The sequence below is a fragment of the Camelus dromedarius genome, chromosome 34 (assembly GCF_036321535.1).
Source record: "Camelus dromedarius isolate mCamDro1 chromosome 34, mCamDro1.pat, whole genome shotgun sequence".
Taxonomy (NCBI): domain Eukaryota; kingdom Metazoa; phylum Chordata; class Mammalia; order Artiodactyla; family Camelidae; genus Camelus; species Camelus dromedarius.
The window spans coordinates 13,157,541-13,183,918 of record NC_087469.1 but is presented as its reverse complement, the minus strand read 5'-3'; the positions used below and the strand labels follow the sequence as shown (position 1 = coordinate 13,183,918).

Here is a 26,378-nt window from a genome sequence, read left to right as displayed (position 1 = left end):
GAAACAGGGTAATGAGATAGAGTAACTTCAGGTGGGGGAAGTGGGTAAGAAACTGGTTTAGGTGTCTTAAATATGGAAAATAGGGAGATTTGTTTGCATGTTTTTTTGTGATTAAGCAGCAATACCAAAGAAGTCTAATTAGTCAAGTGTGTCCAGGGAGTGTTACTGTAAGAGGTCCTTTGAGGCAAGAGCAGAACAATAAGAAACCAGCCATTAGATGAAGAACATTCTGGGCAGATGGTCCGTCTGGTGCAAAGCCTCTATTATGGGAAAGAGCTCGATCAGTTTGAGGCACATTTTAAAAAAAGGCAGGTGTAACTGGAACATTGTGGACAAGACAGAGAATGGTAGACGTGAGTGTGAAGAGATAATCAGGGCTCCGGCAGGCCTGGCTAGACAGTGGCGAGGAGTCAAGCTTTTATTTATTACTTTATTATTCAAAGAGATGCTGTTGAAGGGCTTAAAGCAATAAAGGTGCATGATCTCACAGAATACAAACAGTGCTCTGGCTACTGTTTGTAGACTAGAAACTACAGTTTCACCCTCAACTGCAAGGGGAAGATAATCATCAAATTGGAAAAGGTAAAAACAAAACCACAAAAACAAAAACAAAAAACAGCAGAAAAGAATTGAAGCCAGAATGATGGAAAGTAGGAGGAAATAATTTAATTGAGTTAAAAACTCTGAGAACAAAGCCATATGTACTTTAGGGAACTTAAGGTACTTGTGAAAATGACTGAGAGCCACTGCCAAGAACCAAAGGAAATGTCAGGAGACTGAAAAGACCAAATGCTCTTGTTTTTAATAGGGGAGAGACAGGAGAAGTGGCTTACGCAAACTGGAGGTAAGTACTTTGTTCTTAAAATCTCATGTAAAATCTTCAAAGTGATAATTTTAAATGGGCTTGGCAAACATTTAGAAAAAAAAACATTGTGATTATTAGGAATCAGCACAAATAGATGTAAGAAAAATTATGCAAAGTTGAGCCGGTTCCTGATGCGGTAGTGGTGATGAGTGCAGTCGTGGTTGCTGGAATTATCAGACTGAAAATATTTCAGTCACTCTATGTATTTGGGTGAGACTTCCGATAAAATCATAGAATCTCAAAGACAATTAGAACTTTATCAATAATCTATTCCAAATTCCTAACCTATAGAAGATTTTTTTTCTACAACATCCAGTAATTCTTTGGATAATAACATGTTGAACATATCAAAAGGTAATTCATTCCACTTTGGAATGGTTTGAAACATTCTGCTGAAAATCCATTTCTATGTAAATGTAAACCATTGACCCTACAGCTCTCTTCTTTGGATCATTGTAAGTCTAATTCTTTTCACGTACATGCTTTTAAAATTTGTTTTCAGAATGTGTTATGCTATCAATATGGAAAATGGGGAGATATATTTGGGTATTTTTTTGTGAGTAAGTGACAATACCAAACAAGTCTAATTAGTCAAACTAAAGTAAGGTCTCTAAAGTCATGCCAAAGAACTCTTCTTTGTTTTTTCCTATCCATTAAAAAAAATCTGTATTTGGATCAACTGATTGTCAAACCTAGAGATGAAACAAAGCTAAAGAAGAGAGATATGTTGGATGATTAAATCTGGATTCAATACAAGTATTAATAGGATGTGACAATTGGTTGAAACTAATAAATTTTAACAGCAGTAAGTACAGAGTATATTTTTCCAGAATTCCCTGTATAAATTCAAGATGACTCTGCAACAGGTTGAGTGAAAAATACTTCGGGATTTTAACTGACCATAGCTCATTAGGAGTGAGATATGGCTGCAAATGTAATTGAACAGATGCATCCTCTAAAGCAAGTGTGGCCACAATTCCCCTGAATTTATGTGGATCAGACCCCACAGGAAACATCAGCTCCTGTTCTGGATGTCACTTTGAGAATCATGCTGACAAACAAAAAATCCTCTTGAGAAAGTGACCAGGGTACTTAAGGGCTGGAAACTACCAGGAAATACACTGTCAGAAACTTATGAAGCTTAGCCCCAAACAAAAAATCTGGGGAAGCGTAGCTGTCTTAAGGAAAACAGCTTTGTTTCATCTCTTAATGGAGTTTGAGGAGGAAGGAGTGTACAGAATTCAACTGAATATAAAGAAGAACTTCCTTAAACATTAGAAGGGACTGACTTGTGAAGTAGTAAGCTCTCATCACTGACAAAGGTTGAGCCGGTTCATTAGGAACGTCCTTGGGGGATTCATGAATTGGGAAGAAAGTTGAATTAAGTCGACTTTAACTTCTCATCCAAGTCTAACACACTGTGATTCAAGGGCTGGTCTTCAAAGCAACATAGAGTTTATGCCTGGTGGCTCCCTGCCCAGAAGGAAGGACATTCTGTTGCTCTGTGATATGTTAGGAGGGAGAATTTCCTGCCTATGGTTCACTTACAGTCAGCTGTTACTCTGTGGTTCTTTTTTGGAATATCAGAGTCAAGCTTCCCCTTTCGGAAAGGGAGCCAGTAGGCAATGAGAAGAGGGGGGAGAGGTTCTTGTATTAACCTTTCACTTCAGTTCCAGGCATTCCTAATCTATTATGTCAATCTGAGTTTATAACTAAATTTAAAGGTTCAGGTTTCCCTTCCAGCGATGGGGCAGAGCACTGAAACAGCTGTTAGGACTGGGGTGAGGCTAATAGTTGGAAGAAGCCAAACCACAATCTATTTGCTTTTAAACTGTAAAAAAAAAAAAAAAAAAAAAAAAAAAAGTGACTAGAGCCAGAGGGAGTTGCCTCACCCCACCCCAAGAACACCATTCTTGCACCGACATTTGGATCACCTCACTGGCTGAGGAGGTGAACATGGGAACAGGTGCGCCCCACTCCTACCCCACTTCTAAGCAGGGATTCTTTTGCTGCGTTCAGTGTGCCCGGAACCAATTAATCAAGGCTAGACAAAGGATATACTAGGAGAGCAGGAGAGATGGGGTCGGGTGAGAGAAGCTGGGAGCCATGTACAGTGTACATTGTAGATGACATCATTGCCTGAAAGAGACTTGGCCCTCCTCTTCCCGGAGCTGGAGGCAAGCATGTCTGTGCAGGAGCAGGAGTGGGGTTGCCTGGAGGGTGCGAATCGGAGGGAGGAGGTGTGCCCGCTCTGTGAAGAGGTGTGGAGACGCGAAAGGGAGACCTGGAGACAACCAGCGAGCAGAGGAATCGCGGGGGCTGAGGTGTTTGCGTCGCTCGGAGCTCCGCCCCTCGCTTGGCAGCAGAGATCGGCCCTGGGAGGGGCACGCCTGTTTGGAGGTGGGGAGTGTTGCACGAGGGGGTGGGTCCGTGGCGGCGGTGAGGGTGGAGAGCCGCCTGCGCATGTCCAGGCTGACTGAGCACACACTGTCAGGGGGGCCTGGAGAAGCGTAGCTGGTCACCCTCCACGCAGGGTCGGGCCCTGGCACGATCCGGGGGCAAGCTCCGGGGAAGGGGCCTACCCACCCAATCCCTGACGCCCCACCTCTGAGATCGCGGGCCAAACAGGAGCTTACGCCTCCTTCCCCGCCTCTCCGGACCTCCCCGGGGAGCCGAGGGCGGGTGTGGACGGGACCGAGGTGGAACGAATTTTGTAGCTCAGACGGCGGTCCCGGTGGCTTCGGGCGTGGGGGCACGCCCAGCTGGAGAAGCCGGTCAGGGCGGCTGAAGCCGGAGCTCCCGGGTCTCGGTGGATGCCGGTCGGAGCGTAGCTATTCGTAGGGAGGTGACTGGTGGATCAACATGGACCCCTTCGACAGCCCAGCCGCCTAGAACCTGCGTGCTGCTCGCTTCGGAGCTGAGCTTTCCCGGAGGCGCAAACAAGGGAAGCAGCCGAGCAACTGGAATTGGAAGTTCCGGGGTGGGCGGGGAAGGCACTGTCCGTGGTGCTGAGCCGGATCCCAGCAACGGGCTCCGGGGAGAGCGCGCCAAGCTGCCGATCCGCTCCCTCGAATTGGGGCGGTCGGCTAGGGCGGCTTGGAGCTGAAACCCTCGCCGGGCTCAAGAAGCCCGCAGAGCCTCCCCAGTCGCTGGCGCTTGGCCCTTGTTTCAGGCAGAAAGTCGCCCCCTTGGGACAGTCCGTCCCAAAGGGTTTCCTCGAAAGTATCTGAGAAGGAGCATTTGCTGACCAAGGGAATCTCTGTTTAGCTCCGGAAGCCACCCGCCGAAAAAGATGCCTGCCTTCAACAGATTGTTTCCCCTGGCTTCCCTCGTGCTCATCTTGTGCGGTAAGTACCAGCCCCCTGCCATGCGAGATGCAGATAACAGTAATAATGCTAACAGTAATAACACTTATTGATGTCGTTGGTGACAAAAAGGAGCCCTGGTTGGCTTCCCTCTGTGCATGTCTGCCAGGCATGGGATCCATTGGGGTTCCATGAGAACTGGGATTTTTGAGATTGGAAAAATGCCTCCTCACTCTCCTGCTTCTTTATTCCCAAACCTTCCTTGGTGATTTTCCCACCCTTCCTCCTGTTTCCTGTTAACTCCAAAGTATTTTTTTCCCTTTCCCTTCCCCTTTGCTGAAAGAGAACGCAGTCATGTTCCCAAAAAAACAAACAAACAAACAAACAAACAAAAAACAACTCTATTACAGTTACATTTCATTTCTCAATGAGAAGTCATCGGGTCTTCCAGTTAATTTTTATATATCAAAACAATCTGGATGAATCCATTTTGAAAGTGAAAATACCTCAGTTGTTGATCCACCTGTTTAATTTTAATAAGGAAAACAGGCTTCAGCCACTTGCAGCTGTGTATTGGATAAATAGGCACCTGGGAAATGCATCTTTCTTCTTTTTCATAAATATGTGGAACTAGGTGCTTTGGTGTTTGGGGAGTTGGGTTTTTTGCCTTCAACAATAAATAGGTCCTTGCTTATCTGCTGTGAAAGGGTGAGGTGACCTTCTCCCTCCCAATAAGAGAGTCCTATACTTGCAACAGCAAGGCCTAGCAGAGTGGTTAGAGATGGGCTTGGAGTGGGGTGCCTGCATGTGTGTAGTGGGAGTTACTGAGTCTACACGATAATGTCTGAATATGTGATTGAGAGAATGCTTTACTGTGTCAATGTATGCCTCAATATTTGAATGTGCATGCTAGTGCATGTCTGAGCATGCTTGTTTGGGAGTCTGAATGGATTGATGAGGATATAGTAGTGTGTGTGTGTGTGTGCCTGTGTGTGTGTGCCTGTGTGTGTGTGTATAGTTGTTGCGTAGTTCTGGGCATTTCAGTCTTGGCAACTCTGATTAGATCTCCAGATCAAATATATGTGCTCATCAGTTGATATATTGCTTTACATGATCTTAGCTATTTTTCTTCATGCTAAAAATCAATAACCAGGATAATTAGAAATGATTGTGCCCACCTGCTTTATTGAAAGTAGACATGTAGGATTAAGCTCTGTGGTTGGCATGGAACTCATTCTGCATATGCAGTGGCAGATATGCTGATGGGAATTACCTCTTTACCTTAGTATCACTTTATTAAGCCTCCAGGACTAACTCTGTTTACCAGCGTTATCTGGATTTTGCATGTGACCAGAAGCAGAGCCAAGCTTCCTGTTGAACAAAATGCCTGATGAGACAAGCTGGCAAGGACAAAGAGAGAGGGTAATGCCAGTCCCAAGGGCAGACTCACCGCCATCCATCCCCAGGAGAGTAAGCCAGACCTGAAGATGAAGCAGACATAATAGATTGCCAGTGATCTGCCTTGAAGACTCAAGGCTGAGATTTCCTCAGGGGAGGCTAAGACTAGGGATATGAGGCTTAGGAGAGGTTAGTCTGGCTGGATAAGAGAGAGAGTGGGTAAATCAGTGGGAGATGAAGTTGTAGAGAAGTGTTGGGATGAGATTCTACAGGCCCTTTCTTCCCAAATCCTCGTTTAAGTTTTTAGCATCCTTGCCTGAATTGTAGAACAGAGGGAAAACATGCTGTAGTCCAAGGACCTTTTGGCTAGACTTACAAAACCTGGACTGGAGTCTCAGCTCTGCCACTAGTTTGCTATGTAACCACCTTAGAGTGTCTGGTTCCTTGTATACATATATCTGGAACGTAAGTTTGGAAGTTGGGGCAGAAGGTTTCTAAAATCCCTTTAGCTGCACAATTGAATGGCAGGGAAATATTTACACGATATTGCTAAAACTGGCAGAGTACCCATCCTCCTAGCCCCTCAACCCCCCCCCCTCAAAAAAAAAACCTTTGGAAGAAGTGTGCGTACTACACTAATCCTTGCTCATCCTCAGCTTCTGAGCATTGGTTCACCAAATTGAGAAGCTGCAGAAGGGAAAGAAGGATGGTTCAGGAAACCTTGTCATTAAGTGTAAGAAAGAGGGCCTCACTTCACAAATGCAGTTTCATTTTATTTGCATATAATTCCAAGACCGGCAAGCACTTAGCTTAGATATGGTCTCCCTTCCCAAGCTGATTTGTCACATGATGCAAATATGAATGGAATCTTTTCCATTCTTTTATTTTCTGCATGAATTTAACAAAGTTCCATTATTTCCTTCAATCAAGTATATAATAATAATAATAATAATAATAATAATAATAATAATAATAATAATAATAATATACATTTGTCTGGTGCTTTACAATTTACAAAGCAATTTTCAGTCTATTACTTCGTTTGGTCCCCATATCAATTCTATGGTGGTAGTCAAGGAAAGCAGTATTATTTTCAATTGAGAGATGAGAAAATGAGTGCAGGGGAGGGGAAAGGACTTTCTAGAGAACTCTTATCTCCTGATTTCAGTCTTCTAGAGCTTGTTCTATCTCCTCTTGTGGACGCACATGATGCTATACCAGGATTGCCAGGTGGGCATCTGTCTGTCCTCTCATCCCTTTTGGAATGCCCCTCCCCCATGCCATAGCCTTTCCTAAGGCCATATTCATCTTTTACCTGCGAGTGTCTTCTCTGCTCTTCCTCTCCAGATGTCCATTGTGTGGGGGATGTTTTCCTCTCTTCCCCCCAGTAGCCTAAATTGCATCCACACTTTCAAGGCTCCACTAAGTGACTGGCTAATCTGATAAACCAAGTCACCAGGGTGTTAATATCTATAAATGATGTCATTTATTACCCCCTTTTGAAAAGTATTTACATTCTAATCAAAGCCTTTATTATCTTAGCACAAAGGAAAGCGTTCTTTCTAGAGCAAGGTCAAGAGGGACAATATAGCAATGCCCAAAGAAGAAAAAGATTTGGAATTACTAGAGGAGTTGGTTACATAAATATTACTATCCACCTCCTGATGCTATTCCTTAAATATAATCATCATTAATATATTCTTCCCTCCCATGTTTCCTCATTATTATTATAGAAATTGAAGAGAAGACCAAAGGTCAAATGACTTGGCTAAGATTATTCCAGGAGTTTACTAGTTATAGTCAGCAGTGTGGGTTGAATACCTACCATGTGTACAATCTTTTCTTGGTATCTAAAGGATCTCACGGAAAGAGAGGCAGTGGTGTGCTGGAGTCTCACAGCGTGGAGAAATACACTTTCCCTCTTGATGGAAGGAGCAACAAGTCATAATGCAAAGGGAGAGTAAGCAGGGGCGAGAGGATTTTGTGGCCATTTTGCAGTGTGCTATCCAGGACCTCATGAACTGAGTTGACCTCATGTGCAGAGTCATTCTTATGACTTGTAATTGGACTTTGGCAGGGAGAAGGCAATCAGTGGAACTTGCTCTCTGATGATACCTTGGGTTACTGTCATCTCAGGGGCAGCTCAGAACAAAGAGGAGCCGCTGTGACATACTCGCCATCCTGACTGCATTCTGCCCACCCTCTTTTAACTATAAATCAACTAACTGTATTTCTATTTAAGACCAACACATCTACTTGTTCACTAGAGGACATCACTTCTCATCTATTCAAGGATATTAGTCCAGCAAACGATTCCTTTTCAAACCCCAGCAGCTCTGCTGTCATCTTCATCAAAGCAAAATCACTGAACCATCTCTCAGTCTAGTCACTATACTAGATTCCGAACTATTCTCTTTGCTTCCACCCGTGTCCTTCCTCACCTCTTCAGTTTATTCTCAACATAGCAGTCAGATCATGTAATTTTGTGTAAATTATGTCATTCCTCCACTCAGAACCCTCCAATGCTCCCATGTCACTCAAAATAAAAGACAAAGTTCTAACCATGGTCTACAAGACCAGTTTGATCTGGCCCTGGCTTATCTCTCCTACCTTGTCTCCTTCTATTCTCCTTTTTTTTAAGCTTATTTTTTCTTTTTAATGTGTATTTTTTTATTGAAGTATAGTCAGTTTACAATGGTGTGTCAATTTCTGGTGTACAGCACAATGCTTCAGTCATACACAAAGATACATATATTCGTTTTTCATATTTTTTTCACCATAAGCTACTACAAGATATTGAATATAGCTCCCTGTGCTGTACAGTATGAACTTGTTTGTCTATTTTATATATACTGGTCTATTCTCCCTTTGTTCCCTGGGCTTTGTTGTGCTCTGTGATTTCGACAAGCACATTCCCACCCTAGGACTCCTGAGTCGCTCCTTCCTCTGCACACCTTCACACAGATGTCTATGTGGCTGGTTCCCTCATTTCTTTCCTTCAGTGCCTGCTCCACGTCACCTTCTCAATGAGGCTGTTCCCATGATCCTATGCACATTCTATCTCCTCTGCTCTGTTTTATTTTTTCTCATAGCACTTATTGCAATTTAATGTTGCTTATTGTCTTTCTCCCTCCCGTGGAATGTGGGCTCCAGGAGAGCAGGGATGGTTCCTGCTTTGTTTCCTGTTGTGTTCTCAGTGCCAAGAGCCATGCCTGACACACAGGAAGCACCCAATACGTTTGTTGAATAAGTGAACAAATGAATGAAGGATAAAATCACATTAACAAGTGGTATTTGTACAAAGCACATTCATGCAAATTATTCTATAGAATTTTCATGATACATCTTCTAGATAGATATTACTTTCAGCATTTTGTTGATGAATAAACTGAACCTCTGAGAGGTTGAACAGTCCATCAAATCCAAGCCTTCAGTTGCCAAATCCCATTTTCCTCCTTCCTCTTTAATTGCAACTGTACTTCCATGGTCCATTTTCCTATTCTGCTCTGAAGTCATCATCACTGAACTAACTCATCTTTACCATGTCTCTTTAAATATGAATGTGCCCCAAAGGCTCCCTGCTACACAGAGTTCTCAGTGCATGCTCTCTACACTGTTACCACTCCCAAAGTTTTGCACAGACCATGCCTTTTTTTTTCCTTTTTCTCCACCCCCCCCCGCGCCTTTTTTTAAACAAGGCCTATAATCAAGACTTCAAACTCATCAGATTCTGAAACTATTTCTGATCAGTTCTCTCTAGATATGGACCTGTTATCCATTAAAATAATGATCCACATGCAGGAGCAAGCGAGCCTCTTGCAGGCTGCCTGGTAAAATCAGCCCCAGCCTCCTGAGAGTTTTAAAACTGATAAAATGTATTTTACCTTGTTACTATATTAAACTTTATGATAGTGCCTCCAGTTTTTAAATTCTGTGTCTAAAACTTAGATCTGTTGCCTTCTAAGTCAAATATTTCATTTTTTGACTCAAAATTAGTTGGTCAGTCTCATTTTAATCTCCACCTAAAGCTTTCCTCTGCTTTTAGTAAGTACTAACTGCCTGCCAGTGGAGGAACAGACTGACCATTCACAGTGGACAAGCTTTTAAATGACAGTGTGTACTATTTCATTTTTAAGGGTTTTAAATTAATAGTTGATGATAAGGTAGCATTAGGACAGTTTAGAAGCCCTGATTCAAGAATTTTGGGTGGTCACTTCACTTTTGAATCTTCTGTGAGGTGTAAACTCTCTCACCAAATAGTTCTCTGCACTTGTGAACAGCTACAGCATGAGAAAGTTCTTAAAAAAAAATTGAGTTACACTTACTTTCTTGTAACTTTTGGAGCTGGACAGAATCTGTTTTCTCTTCCACAATCCAGCCTTCAAATATTTGAAGACAGATGTGTTGGTGTCAAAGCTAAGCACCCGGCCCCCTCTTTGTTCTTACCAGACTTTGCCCCCAGACCCTTCTCCATCTCGCTTTTCTCTGCACACACACTCGTCAAAAACTTCCTTTTGTACAAAGTGACACCCTGAACTGGTCATCATAGTCCAGATATGTTCTGCACAGCGCAGAGGGATGGTTCCTCATTTGTTCTGCACAGTGTACATCTGTTAAGACAGCCTGCGTTTGCACTTGCTTTACTGGCAGCCACATCCCACTTTTGATTCATTCTGAATTTACAGCCCGATGTTTCTAGAGGGCAGAAACTACAGTCCAGAACTCTGCATGGCATGCAAAGTGCCCCCCGATCTGACCTCCCTCCCAATTTGTAACTGCATCTTTCTCTCTCTGTCTCTCTTCCTCTGTGTGAAGCATCACCCCAGCCGCAGGATCAGCTCACCTCCTTGCTGCTCCATCCTCCACCGTACGTCAGAATTACTTACATTTTTCGTAAAACACAGATACGATTACATCTCTCCACGGCTTTAAAACATGTGATCCCTCCTATTGTGAAGCTCGTACAGAGGTCTTCACAACATGGTCCAATCCACCTTTCTAGCCTCAAGTCTCAACATCCTTTTCTTCCTCTCTTCTAGCCCAACCAGGAGTAAACTCTCCCTCCCCTGGGAACAGAGCACGGCACTATTACGTCACTTGCCACAGTCTGGTTTAATGACACTTAGGAGTATGTGTTCCCTTCGGGTTTATAAATGCCTTTAGGGTGTGGTGAGTGTTTTGTTCATCGTATCTCAGTGTCAGACCTGTCATAGAGTAGATTTCAGTGGATGCTTGTTGAACGGAAGGGTGCAAGGACGGTCCACGGATGGATGCATGCGTGCCAATTCCCACCTAGGCACTCAGTCTTTGAGGGCGGGGTCAGGTGCGCGCTGCACCGCATCCCCACTGCTCCTGGGGAGGTTTGCGTTCGATGCCCGGTCCCCCACGGCTCCTCTGTCGCACTCCCTGCCTGTTGTGGGGAGCACACTAGGGGAGCGTACATACATGTGCCTGCTGTTTTGAAGTTCGGCTCATGATTCTTCCTTCTCTGCCTCTCCTCCCTCCCTCCTCGCTGTCCACTGCCTCTGCCCCACGCCTCCTGTCCCTTCCCCATTCCCTGGCCTCTCTCCAGTCAGCGTCTGCTTCCCCGTGTGTGTGGAAGTGCCCTCGGAGACCGAGGCCGTTCAGGGCAACCCCATGAAGCTGCGCTGCATCTCCTGCATGAAGAGGGAGGAGGTGGAGGCCACCACGGTGGTGGAATGGTTCTACAGGCCCGAGGGCGGTAAAGATTTCCTTGTACGTCTGACTGCTGACTCTGGCCTTTCTTTCACTGGCCTCTGCTGTTATGTGCCTGGCTCCTGAGAGTCTGGGGGATGATGATCTGACAAACACTGGCCTTTTTCTCCAAAGCACTGACAGCACCTCTGCAGATAACTGACAGCTTTGTTTAGCCCAGCCGCTGTGAAAGGGAGGACGCTGCCAGTCTCAGCAGGGTAAGGAGGAGAGAGAGAGAAACAGCAGTTAGGGCCTACTGTGTGCCAGTTGCCCAACAAGGCACCTTGCAGGTGTTTTCATTTGATCTCTGCACCATCCTAGTGGCTGGATTAAATTAGTAGAAAAAAATGGAAATAACACTAAGAGTCATTAAATGAGATAACGTGGGTTAACTCACTTAACTCTCACAATCCCAGTGACATAAGAATGACGGGGATGACCAAGGCTGATGTTCAGCTGGGACGGTCACATCAGTGGGTAAAATGTTTCAATAGTCCTTATAGTGGTTGCTTGTGCCAAACCCTCCAATCGGCCTCCCCACCATCCTTCAGCCCAGGAACTTCCAGACGTCCCCGTGCTCTCGGAACTAAGGGGTCAGCCATGGCCCGTGTCAGTTCTGACTGGTCATGCCCGTGCCACGATGGCGGCTCTACACTTGGAGTACCAACCTGGGGATGGTCATCATTCATGCTTTCACTGCCTCTGGAGCCAGGCTGCCTGGGAGTGATTCTTAGTGATTCACAACTTACTAACTCTGTGTCCTTGGACAAACTGCTTAACCTCTCTGGGCCTCAGTTTCATTTCTAAAATGGGGATATAAACCATAGCTACCACACACAGTTGATACCAGGACTCACGAGCTATCATTGTTAATGCATTTAGAATAGTTCTGGAATATAGGAAGCACTATATAAGTATTTGATACACACACACACACACACACACACACACACACAAATGGGGCAACTGAGGCTCCAAGAAGTTAACTAAGAGAGCTTAGATTGGAACCAGGCCATCTGATGGCAGATACAAAGCCCTTTTTACTGCACAGCCTCGTCTTCTTGGAGGCAAGTTTTCTTCTCCACAAAGACTTGATGGAGACAACATTAGGAGTAAATTGAGTTTGGCTTGCTCTTTTGTCTAGCTCTCCTAAAGCTGGCCTCCTTTCTAACCCTAGGCTGTATGCGCCATTCTGATGTAAATTTACTCCAGTCTGGTGCCAGACCTGGGACCAGTCAACTTCCCGGCACCTGGCTCAGTTAACTGCAGGTTACAGGAGCCTGGATGGCTTGGCCAGATGCAAAGTTCACCCTGAGCCTCAGGTCTGGTCATATGCCAGCCACCTGCTCTGCCTCCAGGCCTACCCAAAGTGAGGTGAAGGTGGCTCAGACAGAGGAAAAGAAACTTTAAAAATGGGCTGGAAATACAGAGCAATGCTAATAGAAATTTTTGTGAAGATGAAAACGTTCCATATTTGTGCTAATCCAGTAGCCACCAGTCACGTGTGGCATTGAACACTTGAAATGTGGCTGGTGCGACTGAGGAACTGAATTTTACATTTTATTTAATTCCTAGTGATTTCAGTTTTAATATAAGTAGCCGCACAGGGCAAGCAGAGTCTAGAATGGACAGCACAACTGCAGAGGGGAATAAAAGTTGTGTTAGAAGGTGGAAATGTTTGAGAAAAGAAACTTAGAGACCAGATTTCAGTTATAATTCAGCCCAGAATGGAAGGTGTGATGTGTGCACATCGGCTGACAGCTCTCTGCTCATCGGGGCCATGTTAGCAGCCTGGAGCCCTTTCCTGTCGCCGGGCTCCGACTGACTGCCCACGTCCCCTCAGTGGGGACCAGCCCAGAGAGTCCCATTTGGAGGCCAGAGCTTTCAGATGTCTTTATGATGCATGAAACTGCTTGTCTTGGTCTCTATGCCTCAATCTCTTGCTGGCTGCTGCCACGACACATCTTTCTCTCTTGTTCTCTCTTTCCGTCTCCTTCCAATCCTTCCTTCCTCTCAATTGTCCCCTCCCGGGCTCCTGTACGCTTCACTCATCTTCCTCTTGTCTCCTCCTTTCCACCCCTTCCTCCTGCCTCCCGCTTCCTGCCTCTTCCCTCGCCATGTCCGTGTCTGTGTGCCCCGACACCTGTTTGCCTTTCCCATCTTGCCCCATCTTCGCTTTCTTCCCCGCCCTCTTCCAAGCCCCCATCCCACTCCCACATTCGGGAGCTCCTTGTACCATTGTCCCCTTTCCCCCCATCCATGCATCATTCTGGTCCCTTTCTCTGTCCCGTCCCCATCTCTACCCTGTCTTCTCTCGTGGCCCTACCCCTCTGCTTCTCTACCTGCAGATCTACGAGTATCGGAACGGCCACCAGGAGGTGGAGAGCCCCTTCCAGGGTCGCCTGCAGTGGAATGGGAGCAAAGACTTGCAGGACGTGTCCATCACTGTGCTCAACGTCACCCTGAACGACTCCGGCCTCTACACCTGCAACGTGTCCAGGGAGTTTGAGTTCGAGGCACATCGTCCCTTTGTGAAGACCACGCGGCTGATCCCCCTCCGAGTCACCGAGGAGGGTAAGGCCGGGCATTGGCTCTCTAAGGTGCTTGGCTCTCAGGGGAGGGAGAACAGGGGGTTTCCACACAAATAAGCCCCTCGCAGAATGCAGAACCCCACGTATTTGGAGTGGTGATACCTAACAATGTCACCACCAAATTGTCTTCCTGTAGTGGCCAGCCTCCCGAAAGCTGCCGAGAGCTCGCCTCTCTGTGCCTCTCCTCAAAGCAGAAAGGTGTGGAGATGATCATGCAGCGATCTTTACCTGCATGGTCATCCTTGGAGAAAGCGGACAGCCTCCATGAAGGCTTCACAAGTTGGAAGAGTGATATACATATCTCTCTGTGTGTTTTCTCACCCAGGCCAAGGATGATTCCGTTTTACTTAGCCTTTCTCAAACAATGCCTTTCTAGCATGTTCTTAGCATTTTGGCTGCCCCAGGATGCAGGACGGTGAACAGGCAAAAGCTATGGGGCAGGAGACAAAGGAGTGGTCCAATTAAAGACAGTCTCTTCCTAGAAAAGAATGCCCGTAGCCCTGACTCCCAGGCCACAGGCATATTTGCTTTTTATCCTGCTATGGTGATAAAATTCATGAAGCAAACGAGAGCGAACAACAGAGTAAGAGATGCCATGATTTAGTCATGTTTCAGACAAGACTGAAGCGGAAGGTAGGTCTGTCCTGACGGTGCAGGACTCTCAGGCCACTTGGCTCAGCCCTGATGAGCCACTTCCCTGCTCCGAGCCTGTCTCCTCTTATGTAAAATGATGGGTTGGACTGGGAGCTCTCTAAGGTAATTTTCTGTTCAGATGTTCCATTATCTTCTGTTTCCGCACCTCTCCTCCCTGGGGGAAGGGAGCCTGGCGCCCTCTACTGTTCACTGCCAGGACTGTCAGCTGGTGACTGCAGGTACTAGGAAGCTGCTTCTGTCCCCACCTCCTGCTCTCAAAGGCTTTTGCCTCCAGAGCCCCTCGTGCAGGTGCAGCCAGTGGAAAGCGCGGCAAAGCTGGGTCAGTCCGCCTGCCGGATACCAGAGCCAGACTTGGGTGAGAACACAGGGAAACAAGTTTGCTCTCAGAGCCACAGAGCCTCTGGGGATGTTAGGGCTGGAAGGAAGCTTGGCTGTCTTTTAATTCAGGAGTTCTGAACAAAGAGCGGGCACCAGAATCGCGCAGAGGGCTTTCCTTCAGTGTCGGCGTCTCCATACCGCTGTTGCGGGTGTGAGTTCAGTAGGCTGGGGTGCAGCCTGGCGAAGGTAAGTTGAAATGACTCCCCAGGTGATTGGAGGGCGCTGCTCTGGTGCCCTCACTTTGTGGCTGGGAGACAGAGCTCTGGAAGGTGACGGCTTGCCTGGGGATGTGAAACACATTGGCCCAGAAGCAAGACTGCAATCCAGCACTGTGCCTCTATTAGCTCTATTTCCACTTCATCTTTTTCTTCCGCCACCGTCCCATTTTGGTTTTTCTTTCTTTCCCTGCTCTGTGAACTCTTGGCAGTGCCCCCCCACCACCACCCCCAGATGCTCACTGCTCTCATACTGCTCTGAGCTCCACTCTCCACCACAACACACTCCCCCTTGCCCCGAGTCTGCTCCACCCCTGTGGTCCCAGAGAATGTCCCTGCTTCTCTTTGTTCAGCTGGACTGGTCCCAGCTTAGGCTCCCACCTCCTGGCTCTAAGACAGAAATCTGAGGTCTCCTCACCTAGAGGTGACTAAAGCTACTAAGGACAGCTTCCTGTGGTACTGCTGCTGGGCGATCGCATTTAGAAAGACAGCGCGTGCTTTATTCAAGTCGAGCACATCACAGTTCAGGCTGTGGCAAGCCCGCGAGAAGACGTTTGACGTGTATACCTTCTCCCAGGCCTCGAGCTGCATCTGCGACCTCCAGCTCCCGTTAGGAAACCTGAGGGATCCTGGAGACCTTAGACGGCCTCTCTGAGTTGAAGGGCACTGCTGTGGCTATGCTGTGCTTTTAATGAGCAAGGCCTTGGGGATGACTTGGGCCCTATGGATAACCGAGGACCATGAATCTAATTTGCTGCCGAGAGCTAGCAAGGAGAGATGTGGCTGCAGCCTTCCTCCCCACTAGGAAAGAATATATTTCAGGACATATCCCATATGTCGTGTTTTATTGTCATTTTGTTGGTTACAAGGAGGCTCACTATTGATTTATATTCATTATTCAACAAATCCTTATTGAATACTTCAAATACTCTAAGATTAGGCAACAGGCTGATAACTCAGAAATAAATATGTTCCTAATAAGCACGTAGTCAGTAGAGAAGAGAGATAAATACATCAAAATACATCACAATGCAACCTGGGAAGTGTTATAACGGATGGATGGACCAGTGCCCGGAGAAGGATGTGAGTGATAACTTCACGGGAGGCTGAGGAAGGCTTCATGGAAGAGGCGCCTTCAGTGGAGTCTAGAAGAATGTTTGGGAGACGGAGAAGCAGGAGGGGATATTGGGGCAGAGGCAGCAGTGAGGTGTGAGATACAGTCTAGGAAGTGGGAAGAGGAGGAAGAAACGTCTACAGATTCCAAAAGACCACAGTGTATATGAGAAAGAGGATTTGCTGGCCAACCGATGGACACGAGGTGAAGAAGATTGTGAGTGGCCTCGCAGGCCCTGTTAACAGAGTTTGGCCTCTATCTTGAGGGCATTGTGGGGCACTGAAAGGTTTTCAGCAGGGGTATGGCAGGATCGGGTCTGGGTTTCAGAAGTAGACCTCTGAGGACAGCCTGGATCACACACAGAATTCTCCAGTCCTCATTTCTGCTGGGGTTTGGGGTGACCTGGAAGGAAGTTGGGCTGGGATGTCTTGTGTCTGATCCAGACTTGTAGAGAACGTGCCCAAGCCGCTGGCTGGGTGGACTGCACTGGCTTGAACGTGTTTTCCTGAGCTCTCTCCCTGGGGACGCCATGCTCTGCCACCCTAAGCTCAGGGGACAGAGGCCTCCTATATCTCTGACCCCGGGGACAGCTCTGGGCTGGCTGGACACACACATTCTGAGCCTCACTCTCCCCCCTGCAGCTGGTGAAGACTTCACCTCTGTGGTCTCCGAGATCATGATGTACATCCTGCTGGTCTTCCTCACTCTGTGGCTGCTCATTGAGATGATATACTGCTACAGGAAGGTCTCAAAGGCTGAAGAGGCAGCCCAAGAAAATGCGTAAGTCCAAAGACTTTTTTTTAACCCATTAAAAACCATTCAATTTTAGGGGGAACGTATAGCTCAAGTGGTAGAGTGCATGCTTAGCATGCACGAGGTCCTGGGTTCAATCCCCAGCACCTCCTCCAAAAATAAATAAACCTAATTACCCCCCCTCAAAAAACCTAGTTTTATTAATTAGCTTAAATTTCACACATAGCCTAAATAAACCTTTAACTATCCATCTATGATTCTCTGTCAAAATACAGATTATAGGAATTCAGAAGCCTTCTTGTTCTTCTGATAGAAGGATCTCAGAATTGTGATTTCTATGGTTTATAAACTGGAGGCTAATTAGTAAATATGGATGTACATTTATTTTATAACCTTTTATGGAAGGGTTATGGAAGGCCAAAATAACGATAGCTTGCACCTTCAGACAGCTTGCTCTCACAGGCGAGGTGTTAAGCAAGTTTGCACAGTCCTCCACCTTTCTCACAACAACCTTTGAGGTAGGCAGCATTGATATACCCAGTTTACAGGTGAGAAAACTGAGCCTGGGAAAGTTTGCCCCAGACTGTTCGACAAAGCAAGGTTTGACTTCATGCCTGCTAACTCTTGCCCTGCACTCTTAGCCATTTATATGAAGCCCACCAGCTGCCAGCACAATCCCATGAAATTACCATTATTATGACCATTTTATAGATGCTGAAGCAGGCACATAGAGGGCAAGTGACTTGTGGAGGCCACACAGATACGGAGAGGAGAAGCTGGGATTTGAACGGAGGCTTCTCTGACATCCATGCTCATCCTGCCACAATCAGCTGTTTGCTGTAGACCACAAGCTCATCGGGCACTGGGCACTGCTCTGTATTAGCCGAGGAGCTCCAAACATGTTCTTCCCCCTGGAACTTAGCAGTGATTAAATACCCAGAGAGGGGCTCTCATTCTCCAGTGTCCAGACCGTACCTTGGCCAGTTTTGCCAAGGCCCTTGTCACTCAGGAGTGAGTACATGTAACAAATGATGGGGTCTGAGTGTCTAAGGGGCCACACTGGGCTGTTACTTAGAGGAAAGATAAAAAAGAACCCTCTCTGCACAGGTTGCAATATTGCTGAGGTGATGACCAAAAAACCCTAGGCAATTACCACCTAGAATTGTTTGATAAAGTATCATTTCTCATGATATCTATGATCTTAGGAAAGTAAAAAATTACAACTGACCAGATAGAAGAATAGAAAGAAATCATATGCAGGGGAAGTTGTCATTCCTGGTGGCCTACGTGCTTAGATTTTAGTGCTTCGGCATAGGAAGTGCTCATACTTGGACAGGAAGTGCGTGCACTTACACAGGGAGTTCCCACGCTTGGACAGAAAATGCCTACGACTGGGCTTGCAAAAGAAACAGAGTTGGAACTGAGGTCACCAGCAGAACCAAGATCCTCAGAGAGCTGCAACTCATGCAAAAGACAGGTCAGAAAAGAATCAGTCCACCAGCCCAGGGAAGAGCCAAGGAAACACATCTATCTTGGCCTGACTCCAAGCAGAAACATAAAAGATTCTTGAGAATCGGTAACCACAAGCCTGCTCTCACAGTGTCTGGAATTTAAATTTACACTACCCACATGATCCAGGAACATCTAAGCTGAGAAATTCAATTAAAAAATTAGTCCCTAGACAGTGATAACCATGTAGAAGCAAATGAAAAACTATTCTGAAGGGACCCGCTTTCAGCTGAGGCTTAACAGGGTTCCCCAGATAAAGCATTGTTGAATCTGATTCAACAGTGCAATCCAAAACTAAAAGACACACAGAAAATAATCCAGCACGCGCCAGAGGAGTAGCAAATGGCAGGATCAAATCCCAGGAACCTCAGACACAGGAAGGACCTGAGCAAATATAGAAAATAAATCCGCTTGAAAGAGTTGAAACAATAAAAGGGGGAACCAAAAGCATAAGGAGAGAAGAAGTTGCTCAGAAAAAGAGAACAGGAAGATCTAGATAGGAATAAAGCAAAATCTGGAAATGAAAAATAAAATTTAAATGGTCGATAAAATTTAGTCAATAAAATTTAAAACTCAGTGGATTGGTTCACCAGAGATTAGATACTGGTAGCCAGAAGATAAATGTAAGGAAGTTCCATTGAATGAAGCACAGAGATACAAAAAGATGGAAAATCACAAAGAAACATGAAGGAAAAAATTGAGAAGACCCATTAGAAGAGAGAAAATGGAGGAGAAAAAACACTCAGAGATACGATGGCTAAGGAAAGGCATGACTCTTCAGAATCAGAGAGCACAATGTATCCTGAGCAGGATAAATACATATAACATATAAATCTATACCTAAGTACCAACCATCTTTAAACGGGTAAATGGCGGCTACTAAGATAACCTGTAGCAAATACCTGTGTGGCAACTTTAGAAGGATTGCCAGTAATATCAGAAGCATGTCAGGGATACCACCTCTCCCTGCTTCTATTCTATATTGTATTGGAGAGCCTAGGTGGTGTACTAAGTAAATACAAAACAAAAAGAGTAGGAATTTTTTTTTTAATGGAGGTACTGGGGATTGAACCCAGGACCTCGTGCTAAGCATGAGCTCTACCAATGAGCTAGACACGCTCCCCAAGAGTAAGAATTGTAAAGAAAGAAATTCACACCCAGTATAATTACTTTTCAAGGGAATCTATGGGCAAACTATTAGAACTAGTAACAGCATTCCATAAGATCATTGATACAAATAAAAATATTTATAAATACTTATATATAAGTATAAATGCATTTATATTTCAGCTACAAAAATTTATAAAGAAACATCTAAATATTTAAGACATTTTTAAAAATTCAATTACAAAAGCAACAAATACTCTCCAATACTTGGGGATAAATTTGACAAAAATATGTAAGACCTTTAAGGAGAAAATTACAAAACTTTACCAAAAGATTTAAGTTAAATAAATGGAGACTAAAACCTCGCTGTTACAAACACGGCAATTATTTTCCAAATTCATCTGCAGATTCAGTAAAATTAGAATCAAAACACCCAATGGACTGCTGAAGGAAATTGATAAACTGATCTTAAAAGTCACACTGAAGACCAAAGGGGCAAAACTAGTCTAAGCCAGACGATGGCCAGATAGTAAATATTTTTGTCTTTGCCAAAATGGGTCTCTGTCCCATACTGTTCTTTGGTTTTGTTTGTTTGTTTGTAAGCCTTTAAACAAATAACAACTATTATTAGGTTATGGGCCATGGTTTGCCTATTTCAAAGAACAGTAAGTTTGGGGGAAGTGGCTGATAGGACTTCTATCAGATGTGAAGATTTCTCATAGAGCTACTAACGGGTTTATGATACTGGCCCAGGCATACAACACGGGCAAACAGAACAAAGCAGAGACCCCCAATAAGTTAATGTCTATACAAAAAAACCATTGAAAGAAGAATGACCTGTCCAGGACGTGGCATAAGGACAATTTCTTATCCATTTAGAAAAGAAAAGAAAATTAGATCCTCCACCTCTCACACTAAACAAAAATAAATCATGAGAGGATTTCAAGACAGGGTAAAATGTAAAACTCTAAAATTCTGTTAGGGAATATAAGAGAATATTTTTGTTACCTTGGAATAGAGAGGATTTCTGAAAATACAAAAGGTGCAGAGCAGAGAGGAAAAAAATGGTAATTTCGATTACACTAGATATAAAGAGAAACAAGGGTGGGGAGGGTATAGCTCAGTGGTAGTGTGCCTGTTTACCAAGTCCTGGGTTCAATCCCCAGTACTTCCATTAATTAATAAACAAACAAACCAACCTTATTACTCCCCCCTAAAAATAAAAATAAAAAATAATAAAAACATTAAAAAAAGAAAATTAAAAAAAGAAAGAAATGACAGGCTGGGAGGAGATATTTTCAAGACATCAAAGAAAAATCAATAAGAAGTCAAGTATTTCACAAGGAAAACTTGGCAAAGCAAACGAACTGTCAAATTATAGCAGTCGGGACCCCAACTGTCTATAAACTTATGAAAAGATGCTCAGCTTCACCAGTAATCAGGGAGATGAAAATTAAAGCAATTACAAAATATAACTTCACACCCATCAGTTTGGCCAGTTTAACCTGACAATACTAAGTCCTGAGAACAATGTGGATTAAATGTGAAGACTCATACGGTGCTGGTGGGAGGAAAAAACAAAACTATTGTTCTAGTCTGCTGGAAGGGCCATTCTCGTATTCTCTTGGGGAACACAGCCAGAAGGAAATGCAACGCTGTTCCATAGACATCCTTGCTCCTGTGCCCTGGCTCCTTCCGTTTTCCTGTGTTCCCACCACCGCGTACCATGGCACTGATTTTCTTCCCTGTCTTTCCTCCGACAGGTCTGACTACCTTGCCATCCCATCGGAGAACAAAGAGAACTCTGCGGTACCAGTGGAGGAATAGAAGAGAAGGGGGCACTAGAGGTGATGTACAGGGAAGGGAGGGCAGGCAGATAAGGATGGCAGGATGTTCAGGAGACCTCATCACCCACAAACCGGTGACTTTAAATTTGGTCCCTTAGATTAGATTTCTACCCTACCCCAAGTCCTCACCCTCAGGGGACTTAACTTTAAGTTGATGCCCAAGTCATAAAGCTCTGTATGAGATAAAGCCCTTCAGAAGGTGAGTGGTTTTGGCCTGAGTGTTGGGGCAACTTGAACTCTTCATCCATAGTGACAAAAAGTAACCCCCCCACTCCCTCCTTTGTAGGGATCATGGATTAGGTCAAAGAGTCTTTGCCTGGGCTGGACTGGACTGGAAATTCGCAGTGAGCTGTTTTCTTATTGGTAGGTGGCCTGAACCCTGCAGGACTGGCTGTTCCAGGTTCAGTGATGTCAGCTGCATCAGGAGGGCGCCCCAGGAGCCACATGGCTCCCCTTCATGCATCCATCTCTCAGTTCATTCATCATGCATCCACTCACCTCTGAACTTTCACCTCTGACTTGCTAACTCCGTCAGACCTCTACACACCGTAAGATTCTGCCGAAACTGAGGAACCAACATGTCTACATGGACTCAACCTAGCTTTCAAGCAAGCAGATCCCTGCCAACCGGACTCCTCCCTTGTGTTCCACCTGACTTAGAACAAGGGCTGGACGCAGCACACCCACCTGCCCCTTGCTGGCTGGAGCTGGCTCATTCCCCGTTCCTGCACGCGAATGGTTGTCTTAATGGAAGGAAGCAGGAGAGATTCGCTTGGGTTAAAGCAAAAAAGTGTCATGAAACGAGATTCATTGAAGTCAGTTTTTCCGAGTTCCTGCCCACTTGGCTGGAGCACCAAAGTATAGCTTTCCAGGCCCTCCAGGGATAGAAAGTTCGTTAAGCATGGACCAAAATGTTCCCTGGAAATTGGTACTCCAGGGCTAGACCCCAAGAGGTCTCAAAGGCCTGGGTAAGTCTCAGTCCTCCAAGAAGCCAAGGGCAGGAGACTTGGGAAGTCATACAACATGTTCATGATCCCACAGGGGGAACGCATGTGTGCCTTCCCCGGCGAGCACACCACCTGAGATGCCTGGGGGGCCTTACTGTCCTGTGGGCGTTGGAACGGAAATTCCTAAGTTACTCCTCTCAAAAGTTCTGTGGATCAGTGTTACTACTTATTTCACAAGAGGCAACTGAGACTCAGACAGGGCTCAACTGGTAAGAGGCTACGAAGGACAGGCTGGAGCAGAGATGAGCCTTAGGTGCTGCCCAGTTTACACGTCCCGGGATGGGATAATTTTCTTTCTGAAAAAGACTCTGTAATTGAGCTTGGCTATGGCCCTGCCTCCTTCACAAGCACAGAACTGGGTGGATCTCCCGGCTGAGGTTAACTCTGACTCAGAAAACTAGAGACTGGCCCCAAAGGCAGAGAGAAGGATGTGAGATAGATTAGAGTGAAAAGATTTGTGAGTCTGAAACATCCTTGAAGGAGAATACATCTGGGAATAGGATTTAACTAAGAAACATGTTTTTAGTCCAAGGTGGATGATGAGCAAATGAGTGAAGAGATAGGGGACAGACAGGTGAGGGGGCTTCCAAATATTTCACCTGTGAATCCATAATGTCCAGGTGTTTTTTTTTTCCTAGATGTTAGGAGAGCAGATGAACACCAGAAAAAATATCTCATATTTCACTTTGAGTAACGGGTCCAAGTGCAATGTCCTTCAGCATCTAATGATGAGAGAGGAGAAGGAGGCTCTAGGGGATATGAGAAGATGGAAGTGACTGGGATTCGATGAACAAGATGTCCCTCTGATCTGGGGGATTTAAAGGGAGAGATCACACTCCCGTGGCTTTGTGCCTCACCTGGCATACTCAGTTTTTCATCTCTGCCATCCCTGGGGAAGTACTTGAAACAAGCCCTCATTCACATATTCAAGAGTCTGACTTTATTGAAGAAAGTACTCTTTTTCAATAAATTCAAGGCCCTTCCCACTGGTAATTTCCCACATAATCCCTCTGAACTAGGGGACAGAATATAGATTTTTCTTACTTCATACAAGTGAGGGAAACAGGCCTGAATTCGCGCGAGGTTTTCCCCGTCACACGGCTGGTGGACAGCAGGGCTCGCCGTAGAAGGTACTTCCCACCACTCCACTGCCCTCTTGCCTCAGTAGACCATGCGTCTAACTTGTGATCTAGCATGCATGTTGGCCTTTTTTCCTTTTTGAAAGCCCGACTCAGATATTTCCTGAGTGATTTTTAGTGAAGCTGAATGGTACCTCTCGTTTTTTTCCTTCTTTATCCTTTACGAGTAATCTTCTCTAGCCTTTTCCTTTTAACTTTTCAACTCTTCTCATCTTTAATACTTTCTCATTATTAAGCTCTGTGGCTTACAAAAGCATTTTTATCTCAGATACCTTATTTCTTCTCCACAACTAGCTCTGGGAGGTGGATATTGCTAATACATTAACAAATGAAGAAATGGAGGGTGTCTGAGGCTAAGAAATTTACCAAACCCTAAGTTCATAGAGTTGGTAATGTGGAGAGCTGGAATCCAGGTCTTCTGACCCCCAGCCCAGCTCTCTTTCCACTGAGACCATAGCTGCCTCCTTTCCATCCCTTTTTTTTTTTTTTTTTTTTTTTTTTTTGCTTCCATCTAATCTTTGCCTGTATTGCTTGTCCTGAGATGTTCACCATCTTCTCTCACCCTAATCCTGCTCGACGGCTCCTCTACCACTCTGCTTCTTGGCCCAAGCTAGTAATGAGCTTTGAGAGTCTATCTTATTTTGGTTTTTCATTTCCAGTTGGTCTGTACATCATTATTTCTCCTGATTTGCAATTACGCTCCTTCCTGGGAGACTTGATCATGACTCTAAATCTACAAGATACTGTGATCACCAGCCTACTTTAGATCCTCACCCACTCCGTTTCTCATGTTCCTACAGGACCCAGATCAATGTGCACTGCTCTGGAAGCTGTATCTGGCATGCTGTTCTTATTAAAGGGCTTAGAAATGTTCTCAAGGGCTATTACCACTTTAGGAACCCCATCTGTCGCCTTGGTGCTGGCTATTTCCCATGACTGATCTTTAATAACACAGTTCACTAAAGGCCCAGCTAGGCTGGGTATGGTTTTCCCTTTCCTTTGGCTTAACAGCCATGAACGTCATTGCTCCACTCAGTTGGCCCTGTGAGCACCTTGCCTACCGACCTTTACCATCAGCTCAGCCTTGTGTCATGGCCCCAACTCCTGTGTGGAAACACCTTGATAGTCAGTGCCTCTCCCTACACCAGCCTTTATTTTCATTTGTTTAAAAGCATTATCCTTTAGTGTCACCATCCCCAAATATCTACACACCCAGATTTCTGATTCTCTGGGTCTCTGGTTTCTCCTGAGATGCCAACTAGAAATCTTAGTAGGAAAGGAATTTTTCAAAGCAGGAATAAGCTGGAAACAGGTGATGAGCGATGAATGATTAAGGGAAGAGACAGTACTCCCTCCCTTCCCCCCAAACTACCAGATTAAAAAGGAAAACAGACCCGCCTCAGAACCTGCGACCCTACCTGACGTAAATCAGAGGGACAGGGCTGTGTAACTGCGTCTTGATGGGAAGAAGTGGTAAGGAGCTAGACACATTTCACAGTATTTCTTGGTTCCCCTTTCCCAAGTTAAATAGAAGTGAAAAAATAAAGCAGAAAAGCACCTTCTTCTCCCCTCCTTTTTGTGAATGAAAAATCCCTAATCCAGTGAATTCTCCTGGTCACTGCAAATGTATCTGAATAGCCCTCGATGTGTCATTGCTCCCATCACCCGTTCATTCTACATTTCAGCACCCACTCTGCATCAAGCACGCATCTAGCCCCTGAGTGTGCCCTGTGGTCTTAGATTTGAAAAATGTCATCACCCACGCCTTTCCTAATCTCCAGCACTCTACCATGGTAGGTAACTCACGTTCAGCTCCCCTCCCCTTACCACGTCTACAGTAGGGCCCGGCAGACAAGCACTTTAAGCAAGTCTTGAGTTACGGTAGATCAGATTCAACCCCGATCACAGGCCAGCTCAGCCTCAAAGCCGGCATTACTCTCCTCCCCGCCTCCCTCCACCAGGTCACCACTCGGCAAGGGATGCACTTGATGGGTGGTGCGTGTGGCGGGGAGGGGGCCGCTGAAGGACGAGTGCCTGTGGGTTTGTGAGACACCGTGAAACACAGTCAGCAAACTCGGACAGCCATGGAACCAGTGGGACTCGTTACCACGCTGTCACCTTCATAAGGCTTTTTCTTGATTTTCCACAGCCAATCTTTTTCTCAACTCTAGAAATGTTGTTCCTGACCAGCCAAGCTCTCAACAACCTAATGCCTGTACGTGGTGTTTTCCAGTAAATTTCCTGTACATGTCAATAAAGCGTCTCCAGACACCGCTTGCTCTGGTTTTGCTCTCTGGGTGCGTCTGCTATGCATACTGTGGCTCCGACTTACCTCCCCAGCCAGCATCAGTTCCTGAACTGGATATATACCCAGAGAGTGAAAAATATATTTAATCACCTAGAATTAAACATATTGTCTCCCTTCCTTCTCTACCCAAAGAGTTGCTGTGTTCTCACCTGAATGACATCAAGCAAGCTTCCCACCAGGTGGCTGCGGGCTCCCAGCAAGGAAGACCCAGTGAAGGGAGGGGCCAAGCTCCCTTACCAGGTTAGCTGAAGTAAGGAAACAAAGCAAAGCTGCCCCTCAATGTCCATCTTCCTAGAAGTGCCAAGGCCCCAAAAGGGAAGGGTTACACAAGAAACCGTCACTGGGATTCACAGTCTACCGTAAGTTCCTATAGTAACAGTACTGATTAATAATAACATTAAAAATTATCTTAGTACAGTACCAGACACTATACCAAGAAACACACACGTATACACACATGTATTTTATATTAT

The 26,378-nt window shown here is 45.4% G+C and overlaps 1 protein-coding gene across 3 annotated transcripts; it reads left to right on the top strand.

Annotated features, from left to right (window-relative positions):
* Positions 1-3,329: 3,329 nt before the first annotated feature.
* Positions 3,330-22,255, top strand: SCN3B (sodium voltage-gated channel beta subunit 3). 3 transcript variants are annotated; one of them, XM_064482171.1, is made up of 6 exons: positions 3,330-4,212; positions 11,141-11,304; positions 13,632-13,857; positions 16,877-17,015; positions 21,368-21,451; positions 21,819-22,255. In XM_064482171.1, the coding sequence occupies exons 1-5, from the start codon at positions 4,158-4,160 to the stop codon at positions 21,429-21,431; spliced, it is 648 nt and encodes a 215-aa protein (XP_064338241.1). In that variant the 5' UTR covers positions 3,330-4,157; the 3' UTR covers positions 21,432-21,451; positions 21,819-22,255. The 3 variants fall into 3 exon arrangements, with proteins under 3 accessions (XP_064338241.1, XP_031299323.1, XP_064338240.1); XM_031443463.2 differs by having other exon boundaries at positions 21,738-22,255; XM_064482170.1 differs by having other exon boundaries at positions 3,331-4,212; positions 21,368-22,255.
* The last annotated feature ends 4,123 nt before the right edge of the window (positions 22,256-26,378 follow it).

What these genes read in the sequence shown, in the direction of transcription:
- SCN3B (XM_064482171.1), top strand. Translation starts at nt 4,158, where the DNA reads ATGCCTGCCTTCAACAGATTGTTTCCCCTGGCTTCCCTCGTGCTCATC. An exon ending in AGGGCGGTAAAGATTTCCTT is followed by an intron (nt 11,305 to 13,631) that starts GTACGTCTGACT and finishes CTCTACCTGCAG; the next exon opens with ATCTACGAGTATCGGAACGG. An exon ending in GAGGCAGCCCAAGAAAATGC is followed by an intron (nt 17,016 to 21,367) that starts GTAAGTCCAAAG and finishes TTCCTCCGACAG; the next exon opens with GTCTGACTACCTTGCCATCC.